The 14,254-nt window shown below is 41.9% G+C and overlaps 1 protein-coding gene across 2 annotated transcripts in view; it reads right to left on the bottom strand.

The window, feature by feature from the left end:
• The window catches only part of PAK1 (p21 (RAC1) activated kinase 1), a 212,829-nt gene that overhangs the window by 91,407 nt on the left and 107,168 nt on the right, over nucleotides 1-14,254 (bottom strand). For both annotated transcript variants that reach the window (XM_036745607.1, XM_036745606.1), the window contains exon 2: nucleotides 5,692-5,899. In XM_036745607.1, the coding sequence (XP_036601502.1) occupies nucleotides 5,692-5,881 (190 nt within the window). In that variant the 5' untranslated portion in view covers nucleotides 5,882-5,899. The remainder of the gene's footprint in view (nucleotides 1-5,691; nucleotides 5,900-14,254) is intronic.

Here is a 14,254-nt window from a genome sequence, read left to right as displayed (position 1 = left end):
AAAAATCCTCCGTAGAAGGTCTCTCCAGTGGACTGGCAACTTCCTCTGACTCTTGGGATCGATTTCTATTCTTGGGAATATATATATACCAGCGTGGTCCAATGAAGAGAACACTTAGAGCCAAAATACCTGAATTCAAATACTAGCTCTGCCATTTACTAATATGTCAAGTCACTGAATTTCTTAGTTTCAATTTCCACATCTGCAGAATGGGGGTAATAGTACTTAGATGAAATGTCACACACATGGAGAGGCATTGTATTGAAGTGAGCAGAGAGCTGGCCTCCAACTCAAATTAGGGTGCCTCTCCTACGGGACTCCTCAATACCCCCTGGCAACTCTCTAAGACAATGGGCAGCTGGGTGATGCAGTGGGCAGACTGCCGGGCCTGGAGTGAAGAAAACCTGAGTTCAAATCCAGCCTTAGACAATGACTTGCCATGTGACCCTGGACGACTCAACCCTGTTTGTTTTCTCACCTGTAATACGAGGTAGAGAAGGAAATGGCAAACCGCTCCAGTATCTCTGCCAAGAAAAGCCCAAATGGGGTCACAAAGAGTCAGACACAATTGAAACAACTAAATGAGAAAACCACACCTCCGAGGGTGGTCATGAGGATAAAATGAGATAACATTTGTACGGTGCTTAACACATTGCTTTGCACACGGTAGACACTATATAAAAGCTTATTCTCTCCCTCCTCTTTATATAGGTTGGAGAGAAAATGGCAGTCTAGAGTGGCAGAGAATGTTTCTCACCAGAAACTTCTTATACTAATGAAAATACAATCCTAGTCAAAAAGAAAGATGGAAAAAAAAAAACCCACACAGGGTTGTGAGTAAATGTTCTAAAATCTTAAAGTATTATACATATAATTATCATAGAATTAATTCTTAAAATAATTATAGTTCTTTTGTATTCCCCACAGTGCCTAGCACATAGTACTGATTCCACAAATACCAAGTGATTGGCTCATTAACAATAATAATAGCTACCTTCTACGACATTTATGATTAGCTATTAATATACAAGCAGGCTGCCAATGGGAAACCTTTCCCATAAAAAGAAAAAAGTCTAAGAATTATTTTATTTCCAAAGATTTTAAGATTCTAGGTTTTAGAACTGGAAGGAACCTTTGAGATCATCTAGGCTAGGAATTTTTAACCTTTTGGGGGGTCATGGACCCCATTCTGCAGACTGGTGAAGCCTATGGACACCTTCTCAGAAACTTGTTTTTAAATGCACAAAATAAAATACACAGGATTACAAAGAAAATTATATTGAAATACAGTTAGTGGAATTAAAAAAAAAAAACAAGTTCACCGGAAATGACAAGGGAGAAGTTTCAGAAAAACATGGTAAGACCTATATGAATGCATGCAAAGTGAAGCGAGAAGAACTGGAAGACCACTGTGCACAGTAACAGCAATGTTGTCACAACGATCAAAGGTGAAAGACTTGGCTACTCTGATCAACACAATGATCCAAGACAATTCCAAAGGACTCATGATGAACAATGCTATCCACCTCCAAAGAAAGAACTGATGAACTCTAAGTGCAAATGGGAGTGTAATTTTCTCACTTTTTTATTTTTCTAGCTTTTAAAAAAAATATGGCTAAGATGGAAATATATTTTGTATGATTTCACATGTATAATTGATTCGTGTTGCTCATCCTTCTCAGTGAGTGGGGGAAGGGTGAGGGGAAAGAATTGGGAATTCAAAATTTAAAAATAAATAAATTATGAAATACCAAAATGTAAAAAAAAAAAGTTCACAGACTCTGCTAAGAATCTCTGAATTAGGCCAACTCTTTCAATTTATAGAGGCAAAAAAACTGAGGCCCAGAGATATGCATCTTGTGATGAGTAGAGCAAGTATTTGAACCCATGACCTCTGATTCCAGAACCAGTGTTCTTTCTACTACATTTAAAGTCCGGTGAAGAAATTTGTTCATGATGTTGAATAGAAAAATCTTTACTATCTAGTGGAGATAAGGAGGCTACTAATCAATTCATCTACCACTTTCCAAAAACTCCTGGCAATTTCCTCTTTCCAGCTTTAAGCCTTTAGAAATGGGGCCCTTATCTAAGAATTGGGGATGATGCTCTGGACACAGCTAGGTTCAGATAACTCAGCTGCAAATGAATAAAAGATCCAGACGCAATCTGGACAAAGGATCATAAGATCACAGTGCAAAGGATCGTAAGATCACAGAAGGGATCTTAGCAATTCATCGAGTCCAACTGCTTCATCTTACAGATGAGGAAACTGAGGCACCTAGAAGTTCGATGGCTTGACAAGGGATACAAGTAGCAGGTGAGACAGGTGAGATTTGAAACCAAGGACTTTGGTTCCATTTAGAGTTAAGTGAATTACCCACAGAGCCAGCAAGGTCAAGGGTAGAACTTGAGCCTAAGCGTTCCTGGAGGCAAGGCCAGGTTTCTATCCGTTATATCGCAGTGCCTCTTATCAATTCAATAAACATTTAATTGATTCGCAAGGCAGTGGAACATGATGGATGGAGCCCTGGGCACAGAGCAAAGAAGACCTGGAAGAGAATCCAGCCTCTGATACTTAATAACTATGTGGCACGAGCTCAGTATCCTCATGTATATATCAGAATAAAACCCACAGCACCTACCTCACAGAACTGGCGTTAGACTCCAATGAGATAATAGACGGCAAGCACTTCACAAAAGTCAGAGGTACTGTCCCCAAATCAGCCATCATTGGTCTGCCATCTGTGCCCCCCCTCACTGCTGCTTAACAGAGCTGGAGGAAGTCCCATGACCCAGATGACCCAATCCACTGACCATCTGTGTTGCCTAACTTCAACTGGGTCGTTACTGTAGCAAAGCAGTCCTTTGATTCCTCCCTAATGAGAGCGAGGCTGACAACTTCTGCCTCACTTAAATCACAAACAAGTCATCACCCTCATGATGTCATTGGTCCTCTTTGAGAATGAGGGACGCAGGACAACTGATTCTCTAACCCATTCCCTAGAGAAGCTGTTCCAAACCTCTTCTGTCCTCAGGCCCCCTTTATATCGCCTTTCCCCCTCACCCTCTCAGCTGAGGACCTTGCTTAATACAATGCTTGGCATATTTTGTTTTTGTTCACTCATTTTAGTCACGTCTGACTCTTCATGACCCCATTTGGGATCTTCTTGGCAAAGATACTAGAGTAGCTTGCCGTTTTCTGCTCCAGTTCATTTTACAGATGAGGAAACTGAGGCAAACAGCATTAAGTAATTTGCCCAGGGTCACATAGCTAATAAGGTCTGAGGCCAGATTTGAACTCAGGAAGATGAGCCACTTAGCCGCCCTACTTGGCACAAGATACATGCGTAATAAATGCTAGAAGTTGGCTAACTGTTCTTATGGAGAAAAATTAGGTCAGTTGCCAGGAGCTCCCTCTTCTCCTTTTTTCTATACCAGACATCTCCCACTTGTTCCTCCTTCCCTGACAAGGTGGCCCTTCTCCACAAAACCAGCCCCTCTAAATGTGCCTCTGATCCCATCTTGTCCTGTCTTTTCCAACAAATGACCTCTTCTTCAGTCATCTCTCCTCTCTCTTTCTAGCCTCCAATCCTTTCCCTCATCTACTGGTTCCTTCTCTGCCAGCTACAAACATATTCAAGTATCCTCCATCCCTAAAAGAAGCCTTCACAAGATGCAACCATCTCCTCCAGAGTGAGCTGCATCTCTCCTCCCTTTCTCAGTAAATAAAATCCTAGAAGGTTCTCTATTTACTCTCCTCCCTCTCCTCTCACTCATTTCTAAGCACTCTACAGTTTGCTGTCCAACCTCATTATTCAAGTGAAACTGCTCTCCCCAAAGTTACTGATGATCTCACTTGCCAGATCTAATGGTCTCTTCTCAGTCCTCATTCTTCCTGACTTCCCCCACAAGTATAAAACTGTTGATCACCCTCTCTTCTCCTTATTTTTTTTTTGAGGCAATCAGGATTAAGTGACTTGCCCAGGGACACACGGCTAGTAAGAGTCTGAGGCCAAATTTGAACTCAGGTCCTCCGGACTTCAGGGTTGGTGCTCTATCCACTGTGTTACCTAGCTGCCCCTGATCACCCTCTCTTCTTGAATCTTCTCTCTTCTCTGGGTTTTGGTAACATTCTTCTCTCCTGGTTTTCCTCTTATGTGGCCGATCAATCCTCAGCCTTCTCTGCCCACTTCTCTTCCATGTCATGTTCCTTCCTCTGGAGCCCTTTCCTGGATCTTCTTCTCTCTAGATACTTTCCCACTTGGTGATGTCACCAGCTCCCATGGATTTCATCATCATCTGTATGTTGATTATTGCAAAATCTATTTATCAAGTCTCATCTTTTTCCTGAGCTTCAATTCCACATCACCAACAGCCTACTGGACGTGTCAAACTGATGTCCTAATGACATCTCAACCTCAACATATCCAAGACAGAACCTATTATCTTTCCAAAAAGAACTCACACTTCTTCTGAATTTCTCCATTTCTACTTTTTTTTTGGAGGGGGGAAGGCAGGGCAATTGGGGATAAGTGACTTGCCCAAGGTCACACAGCTAGTGAGTATCTTTCAAGTGTCTCTCTATTTCTACTGAAGGCAACAACATCCTTGTAGTCTCTTAGGACCCCAACTTCAAAATTATCCTCAAGTCTTCATTCTCCTTTATCTCATATATCCAATTACTTACCAAATCTTGCCATTTCTACCACTACATCTCCTGAATGCATCCCATTCTCGCCATCCATACTTAGAGTCAGACTCTCATCACCTCTCGCCCTACCACAATGGCCTCCTAATTGATGCCCTTGTCTCCTGTCTCTCCCCACTCAAATCCATTCTCCATACAGCTCCTTGAGCACAAGTTTAAGTAGGTCACTCGTCTACTCAAGAGACTTCTGTGGCTCCCTATTGTTTCTCAGATCAGATAGAAGCTGCTCCAAAAGTCTTAGTGCAGTGACAAGCTTTAATAGCCTATGAAACAGCTTACACAAGCTATTAAAGTTCATCACTGAGTTGGCAACAGTTTGTATAAAACCCTCTACTTGGCATTTAGAGTTCTGCATAATCTAGCCCCAATCTATCTTTCTAAAGTCAGTATACAGCACATCCCAAAAGTCTAAGCTTTGATAACTTAAAAAGGCACTAAGACTTATAGGACATGCTGTCTTAATGTTCCCCTTCCAAAACATTACAGCCTGGTCAAAGGGGTTTTCTTCCTGTTCCTTGCATGTGACATGATGTTCCATCTCCTATCTGTTTTCAAAGGTGCCCTTTGTCCTGGCCACCTTCCATCCACACCTGCCTCTTAGAATTCCTTAATCTTCTAAGACTCACCTCAGGTGATACCTTCCACAGGAAGCCTTTCCTGCTCCCCCCTCCCTCAGCTGCTAGAGCCCTCCCTCTAAAAGCTAGTTTGCATTTCTACTGAACATATTCACATATACATGTCTCCCCCAACAAAACATAAGCCCCTTGAGGGCAGGGATTTTCACCTTTGTCTTTATAACGCCATAGACTAGAATGATGCTGGGCACATAGTATGTGCTTAATGAATGCTTGTGACCTAATTGATTTTATTGCAATTGAAACACTGAGTTAGTGGTTGTCAGGGAGCCCTAGATCTGGGCTCTAAATGAAATTGGTCTCTAAAAACTTAGAAAGGCAGAGAAAGGAACAAAATGGTGCACGTACTCTTATCCCCTGGTAAGATGTTGCGATAAAATCGGTCTTTTTTCTTCTTTTCCTCGGGGTTTGGAGGCAAAGGTTTGGAGCCGTGGTTCAGGGTCCCAGTGTCTTTCCCGCCAGCTCCAATCATAGTGCTGGTGTTTCTCATCGGAGGGGCCGGAGGCTTGTCCTGGATGTCCACACTGTTATTGGACATCTTCACAAGGAACCGCTACTACAATGGGAGGCAGGGGAGAAGAGGAACAGAGAGAGAGAGAGGGAGAGAGAAAATTCAACCTCAATATTTTGAAACAATAAAGAATCAAAACATGAGTTAAACACCTAAGTGGTGCAGTGGATAGAGCACCAGACCTGGAGTCAGGAAGGCCTGAGTTCAAATCCAGCCTCAGACAATGACTAGCTGTATGACTCTGGGAAAGTCATTTAGCCTGTTGGTCTCCATTTCCTCATCTGTAAAATGAGGTAGAGAGGGAAATGGCAAACCACTCCAGTATCTTTGCCAAAAAAAGCCCAAAAAGGGGTCATGAAGAGTCAGACATGATTGAAACACTTATGTTTGCACCCATTTTTCCAGAGGGTACGGCAATGTAAATTAATACAGTCAATGAATCAATCAGTCAATAAACATTTATTAAGCCCCTCGTACGCATCAGGCACTGGGCCAAGCACTGGAATAGACTTGGGAATCAGGAAGACCTAGGTTTGAATCCCACTACTAATGTCTTCCAGTTGTGTGAACATGAATAATCCCTCACTTTACCTCATCTACAAAATGGGAATAAATTACCTCTCATACCTGCATGTACTTCACAGAGTTGTCCTGGGGTTCGAATGGAATGAGGTATGTAAGGCTTTGTAAACCTCCTAGCACTATAGAAACACAACTGATAACTCTTATTCCACACCCAACTTCAGCCCCACAACGACAGAAAATCCCCACCTTTATACTGTATTTTTTTTCTTACACAGTACTTCCCCCAACTAGTCTCATGTTCCCAACAGCCCTAGAAAGGTAGCAGGGCAGAAGTGATCTTGATTTTGACCGTATGAGTCTCAGAGCTGGAATGACGTGCTCGTGGTCAAAGTCAGTAGCTGAGTCAGACTGCAAAAAATCCAGATCTTTTCACTCTAAACACAGGGCTCTTTTCACACACTAGTCTTGTCTCATCTTTCTAAATAACTTTTAGCTGACCCCTTGCTGGGAACTCAAAAGCACTGGGAGACCAGGTCAGAGTCAGGAGATGTGGGGTCCAGTCCCAACTCTGCCCCTGACCAATTCACTCTGTGTGTGTGCGTGTGTGTGTGTGTGTGTGTGTGTGTGTGTGTGTGACCTTGAGAGCAAGGTGCTTTCTTCCTCTCATTTATAGAAAGGGGATAATAATCCCTGCCCAGGCTCCCAAACAGGGATGCAGAGAAGACTCAAAGACAGCTAAAGGATCAGACTGTTTTATAAACCGGCAATCACCATCCAAAAGTCTGCCATTGTGATTACTTGCTGTCTAAGAAATAGAAGTGAGCTCAGGTCAGAAAAAGGAGCCCTACAAGCCATGGGCTGCCTGCCTGCCTCAGGAGGGGGTGAGTTCCCTGAAATAGAGACAGCCAGGCGGTACAGTGGAAAGAGTCCTGAGCCTGGGGTCAGGAAGGTGGGTTCAAATCTAGCCTCACACAGACACACCCTTGCTGTGTGATCCTGGGCAAGTCACGTAACCAATTTGTCTCAATTTCCTCCACTGTAAAATGGAGATCATAATAGCGCCTACCTCCCAGCAGTGTACTGAGGATCAAATGGGATGAGAATTGTAAAGCACTTTGCAAACCTTAACATACTATATAAATGCCAGTGATTAATAGCTGCCTTCAAGCAAAGAGTAAAAAGGACTGATCACTTATTTAAGGTGCTGTGTACGTCGAAATGTTTTTGTTTTGTTTTGTCTTTTGTATTTAAGTTCAAAATGAATAGAAAAAAATTTTTAAAAGGCAAAAAAAAAGATAGTATAGAAGTGATTCTTGGTATGGTACAAGTTTACACTTATGGCAGGACACCAGGACAGTCATCTCCCTTACTCTAGACACTGAGCCTAAACTCATATGACACAGTGTTGACTCATAATGGGCTTCCACTGCACTCTCCTGTCTTTTCTCCAAACTCTTATCTAGTTATGGGTGTTTCATTCTGCACTTTTGCAGCTCCTTTTGGATCTCTCTTCCATTTAATCTCAACAGATTTGAGCCATCATTTTAATCTGCGCCTTTGGGGATCTCTTTGGACTGGAACCCAGATCTTGAGCTTCCGAGTCTAGTGCTCTTTGCACTGTACCATACTGGGAGCAGAAAACACCCAAAACCTAAACAAGAGAAGGAAAGATCTTTGCAAAGAGACAGAAGCAAGATGGTTCAGTGAAACTTTCTGCCCTTTAATCTCCCTCGCTATGTCTACGTGCCAAGGATTAAGGAGGATGAGTTACTAATGTAAAAGGGCCATGATGGGCAACCCTAGGCCTTAAGCCAAAATTCTGGAGATGTTATTCTGCCCTAGTGAAATGCATGTTCCTGCTTAACAAGATTTCAAAACTAATTATAACTGACTTGTGATGAGGTGAGGGATTGACCACACTTTCCCAATACCTCCAGAGTTCCAGGGAGCTCTAATAATTTATGAACAACTAATTATACCCAAGTATTAATTATGCATTGACTAAATGGATCTACAGTAATAACGATGAGATTCTATAGGAATGAGGGCTAGTGTTACTTTTCTCCAGGAAATCTTAAAATCCAAGTAATTTCTGTGCATGCTCTCGGGTCCCAAAAGGAACAGAGAAGTAGTCAGTTATGCTCATTTGACAGGTGGATAAAATGAGACCCCAGGAGGTTAACTGACTTCCCCCAAGCAACTCCATGCCAATAAGAATAGAGTCTGAGGGAGGAGTTAAGGCCCATCTGACTGGACTAATGTTTAACAGGAAGAACTTAACCAGAGTCTGAGCCAGAGTGGGTATGACTGAAATGGAGGAACAAAGGTTTTTGCTATCCACATTCAAAGGAGAGATAAAGCTAACATAATATACAAGTCAGAAAAATTACTGGACAACAAAGCTAGAAGGCCTAGGGTTCCAAGCTAGAGCTTGGAACAAAGCCCAAAGAGTGAAAAAGCTGGAAGGAACATCAGAAAACTAAACGTCTAAGAATTGGTAGGAACCCTAGACCAGAAGGAATCTCAAAAAACTGGATGTTAAGAATTGAGAGATACCTGGACAGACTTTCCTGAACTGATGCAAAGTGAAGTGAGCAGAACCAGGAAAATGTTGTACGCAGTAACAGCAATACTGCACGATAAAGAACTGTGAAAGACTTAGATATTCTCAGCAATGCAATGATCCAAGCCTATGCCAAAAGACTAATGATAAAGTGTACTATCCACCTCCAGAGAAAGAACGGATATTGATTGAACATAGACTGAAACATGCTATTTTTCACTTTCATTCTTCCTTTTTCAAATCTTCTTATACAAAATGGCTAATATGGAAATATTTTACATGACTGCACATGTATAAATTATATCAGATTGTTTACAGACTCAGGAAGGGAAGAAGGATAGAATTTGGAACTCAAAACTTTTTTAAAAAATGTTTAAAAATTTTTAACCAACAGAATCATTACCGACTTAGGTGAAAACAAAAGTTTCCTGCTGGGCCTTGAAGGATGGGCAGGATTTCAACAGACAAGGGAAGGGACAGGAATTCCACACATAATGAGCAGAAAGAACAAAGGCACGACAGCAGGGTAGCAAGAGACACATTGGTGGAATGTTCAGGGGTTAAGTTTGGCTGAATCATAAGATACGTGAAGGGAAATGATGGAAGATAAGGCTAGAAAGGTGGGTTTGTAGTGGAAAGGTGGAACTTGAATGCCAGAGTAAGGAGTGTAGAATTGAACCTCTAAGGCATTGGGGAAATTCTAAATTTTGTAGGAAGGAGGGAGAGGGGGGAGGGGGTGTGACACAGCCAGACCTGTGTTTTGGGAAGGTTATTCTGGCAAACAACGCAGGATGGAGTGAGGGAAGAGAGACTGGAGGCTGCTTAGAAGGTTATGATGAGGTCCTGAACTAAGGTGATGGTGATGGGAATGGAAAGGAAAGGAAAGGAGCAGACAGAAGGAAGAGTGGGGAAGGAAGAAGAATCAACATCTCCAGTCAAATGATGGAAGCTTAAGTGCTGGGGGCAGGAGCTCTTCATTTACATATGAGAAATGTCTTATTAAGCAAAGACAAAGGAAGCTAAAAGAATGTTGGACTCAAAAGTCAGAAACCCCATGTGCTAATCCTAGTTCAGCCATCAAACTCACTGTGAGCTCAAGTGAGCTACTTCCTTTCTATGGGCCTCAGTTTCCTCCTCTCCTAAAAGGAGGAGGGTGGACAAAAAAATCAGTGACTTTTCCTCCAGCTCTGATATCCTCCAATGTTGTGATTCCATGATTATGTGATTTCACTGAACATCCCAAACTGAACCTTTGTAGCTCTGTGCCCTGATGGACAAGTCTTTGGGACAGAATACAACAGCCTCCCCCTCTATGGAGTAGTAGTACTATGTGTAAAACAAACACTCATAAAAACCTAGGCAAAATTGCATCTGAGAAACAAGAAGGCAGAAGCGTAACTTAATAAGTGTCTTCCAGTTATTACACGAAGGAGGATAACCAGCTATTTTCCATTGAGAACAGAGTAAGGGGTCAAGGGCCTAAAACCATGGGAATAGACAAGGAGTCACAAAATCAAAGTATGTCAGAACTGAAAGGGAGCTCAGAACACAAACTATTAGAGATAGAAGGGGCTTTAGAATGTAGAATATTAAAACAAATAAAGCCAGACCTGGAAGAAGCTTAGAAAATGTATTAAGAGATAAGAGGGACCTTGGAACACAGACTATAAGAACAAAGACTATAATAACTTCTGGAAGAGACCACCAGCATAGAATGCTGCCTTATACAAGATTTGAATAGCAATAGACCTTAAAATATAAAATGTCAGAACTTAGTCTGGAGTCGCTTAATCCAAGCTCCTAATTTTACAATTGAAGAAACTGAGTCCAGAAGGAGAAGTAACCCAAGATCACACAGTGAATCAGTGGTTGAGCAGGGACTCAAAATGAGACAACTCAGGTCTCCTGCCTCCCAGTTCAGGGCTTTTGACATCACACTGGTCCCTATTTAGAAAGAAGAATTTTTTGACTTTCAAAAGTTATTAAGATAACGAAATGGATTCTGAGGAACCAAGGTACAGTATTCCTGAATCTTAAGTTTCAAAAATGGTGTTGTATGGTTGAAAATAAAACTGCAAATGGATTCTGAACACACAAATTCAAGCCTTGGACAAAGCACTTAACTCTCTCTGGGTCTTAGTTTCCTCATCAATAAAGGGAGGAAGGAAGAAAAGGATACTTGAATTAGGTCAAGAGTTTACTCATGGCCCAAGAGCTAAATGTAGCCTGCACAGTTCCTGAGTATGGGCCTACCAGATTAAAATATAATTAGGAAATGTTTCACAAAATAAATAAAAATACAGTACAACATAGATAATGTTAACGTGTGGTTTTCTAAGTCACTATGCAACCCACAGGGATATGTTTCTATTTGAGTTTGATACTACTGGTAGATGATCCGTAAGGCCCCTTTCAGCTTTAAATCTATGATCCTCTTATACTTTCCACAGAAGCTATTCCAAGGCTCTCCATTCCTAAAGGACTCCCAAAGGACTCCCAAACTTCCTCCTCATACCCACCCAACACCTCCCCACCTCCCAAGCTGAGAGCTTTGCCTCTTACTTTACTGGAAAAAAACTGGTCACTTGATGAGAACCCCTTCTTAACCCATTCTCTTCATCTTAAAATCCTACTGTTTCCTCCTTTCCCATCTCTAAAATAGAGGTGGCCCTTTTCATAACCAAGGCCAGTCCTTCTACATGTGAACTTGATCCCATCCCCTCCAATCTTCTCCAGCAGATTTCAACTTCAGTCATCCTGTCTCTCAAGTCTTCAACCTCTAGCAACTGGTTCCTTCCCTGGTGCCTAAAACTGGCCTTCTTTATTCCTCATATGTAACACTCTACTGCTAGTCTTCATGGATTTGCACCAGCCATTCCCCAAGGTTGGAAAGCAGTTCCTCCTTATCTCTGCCTTATAGAGTCCCTCTCTTCCTTTAAGGTATAGTTAAGCACCATCCTCTACATGGAACCTTTCACGATTACCTCAAATGTTAGTACCTTCCTTCTCAAACTACTCTGTATTTAACTTCTTTGTATATATTACCTTTATGTTTATGCTGTAATACTTTTATAAGCTATAAAGTTATAATAGTGGTGGACCTCAATGGATGCCCTTCAGAACTAAATAAATCTAACAAGAAAGAAGTTAAGGACTTGAAAAGATTATCACAAAAATCAGGGATGATAAACCTCTTGCAATTACTGAATGGTAACAGGAAGGAGTTTACATATTGCTCAGCTGTACTTCACTTCCCTAGGCCTTATCTATAAAATGAGGAGAGTTTACTAAATGACCTCAGAGGTCCTTTCTAGCTCCAGAGCTATAAATCTATGACTGTAGAGATGAGCAGCAGTGTAGTGTTAGAATCTCAGCTCTGATACTTACAAGCTATCTGACTTTAGGAAAAAAAAAAACAACTCTGCTATCTCTCTGAGATTCATCTATAAAATGGAGATAATAATTCCCTATTACCTACCTCACAGGATTATTGCAAAGGAGAGCACTTGGAAAACCTTAAAGTGCCATAAGGAAATGAGCATTTGCTTCTACAGCTGCTATTATTGTTTTTATTCATTTTAAGGCAGGGTCTGGAGGTTTAGAGTGGCTCATTGGCCCAATGGAATGTTGCAGCTTGGTATTTGCTGGGGCTGTTGTTTTTTTCATTTTTCTGGTATCTGCTTGGCCCACAGCCTGCTACAAAAGCCTTTGGTCCTTGCCCCTGACTATTACTGGAACACCACAAAGCTGAAGATGTTTCTTAGAGACTGGAAGGAATGAAGAGGGGGAGAAAGGGGAACTTCATACCTTTTCATCGACTCACAGGACCTGAGTCAAAAAGGCCCAGAGGTCAAGTCCAACCCGTTCCAGAAGTATGAATCATGTCCACAGGGAAAGCTCGCTGTTATATTTTTCTAGGCTAATACATAAAATAATACTAGCTTAACAGGGAGGAGACCTGAGTTCTCACCCTGGATTTTCCCTTAACTCAATGGATGACCTTTGGGAACTTGGTTCAGTAAATAGAACACCGACATGGGAGTTAGGACCTGGGCTTTACTTCTGGATCTAGCATTTCCAGCTGTGTGGCCCTTGGCAGATCACTTCTCCTTGTTTGTTTCTTCCTTGGTAAAATGAAAGTCAAATAGATGATCTCTAAGGTCCCTCCCAACCCTAATGTCTGTTTCTTGGTCACTTCCTCAATTTAGCCTCAGTTTCCTCATCTGTAAAGTGGAAATAGCTTTTCAGCTCACACGATTATTCTCAAGATAATATAAAGCACTGGATGTGAAAGCACTTTGAAGAATCTAAAGAAACTTCCCCAAAATAGAGTGGGCTGCTTAAAGAGGTGTGTGGTTTCACCCAATGGAAGTCTTCAAGCCAAGGCTAAATCAACATCTCTTGGAAATGTTTAGAAGGGATTGTTGGTCAGTGAGTATGGACTGGACCAGATGGCCTCTGAGGTCCTTTTAACTCTGAGATTCTGTGACTATAAAAAGGGCATCAGCCTTATGGAAAATATATGGTATTGGTGTCTCTGGGAAGAGTCTTGGGAAATGAGGATGTTAGACTGAAGTCCAAATCTTTAGGTAAGTGCTGGAAGACTTGGGCTTGAATCTCAGCAGTGCCAGGATGTAAACACAGGCCTTCTGACTCCAAATTAGTGGGAGAAGGAAGAAAAAAAACCAGGGAGAAGAAAGAATCACAAGAGGTAGCAGAGGAAGAAGTGGCAGAGAAAAGAAAAGGTAGGAAAAGAACAGAGGAAGAGAGGAGGAACAGGAAGACAGAAAGGAAAACAGAAGGACCTAAAGGAAGAGAACAAAAAAGATCAGGAATAAAAGGAGGAGAAGGAACAGGAAGATGAACAGAAGAAATGGTGCGAACAGCAGGAAGGTGGAAGAAAAACCGGAGAAGAAGCCCAGGCAGCTGTTCCTAGCTCCAAGCTGCTTCACAGTTTTACAAGTGACTTGGGCAAAAGCATGGATGACAAGAGTATCAGGATACAAAGCAGGGAGGAACAGTTAACATCATCCTTCCTCATTCTCATAGCTACTACATTAAGTGCCTACTATGTGCCAGGCACTACGTATGCACTTAGAGCCTTACAAATATCCTCTCCTTTGATCCTTACAACAACCCTGGGAGGTAGATGCAGTTATTATTCCCATTTACAGATAAGGAAGCTGAGGCAGACAGGTAAATGACTTGCCCAGAGTCACACAGCTGGGAAATGAGGCCACATTTGAACTCAAGTCTTCCTGATTCCAGGCTCAGGGTTCTACTTAACTGCATTTCAGTGCCCAATATATAGA

Source organism: Trichosurus vulpecula, chromosome 2 (assembly GCF_011100635.1).
Source record: "Trichosurus vulpecula isolate mTriVul1 chromosome 2, mTriVul1.pri, whole genome shotgun sequence".
Lineage (NCBI taxonomy): Eukaryota > Metazoa > Chordata > Mammalia > Diprotodontia > Phalangeridae > Trichosurus > Trichosurus vulpecula.
Note: the sequence above shows the minus strand (reverse complement) of the source record. Positions and strands in the feature narration are given on the sequence as shown.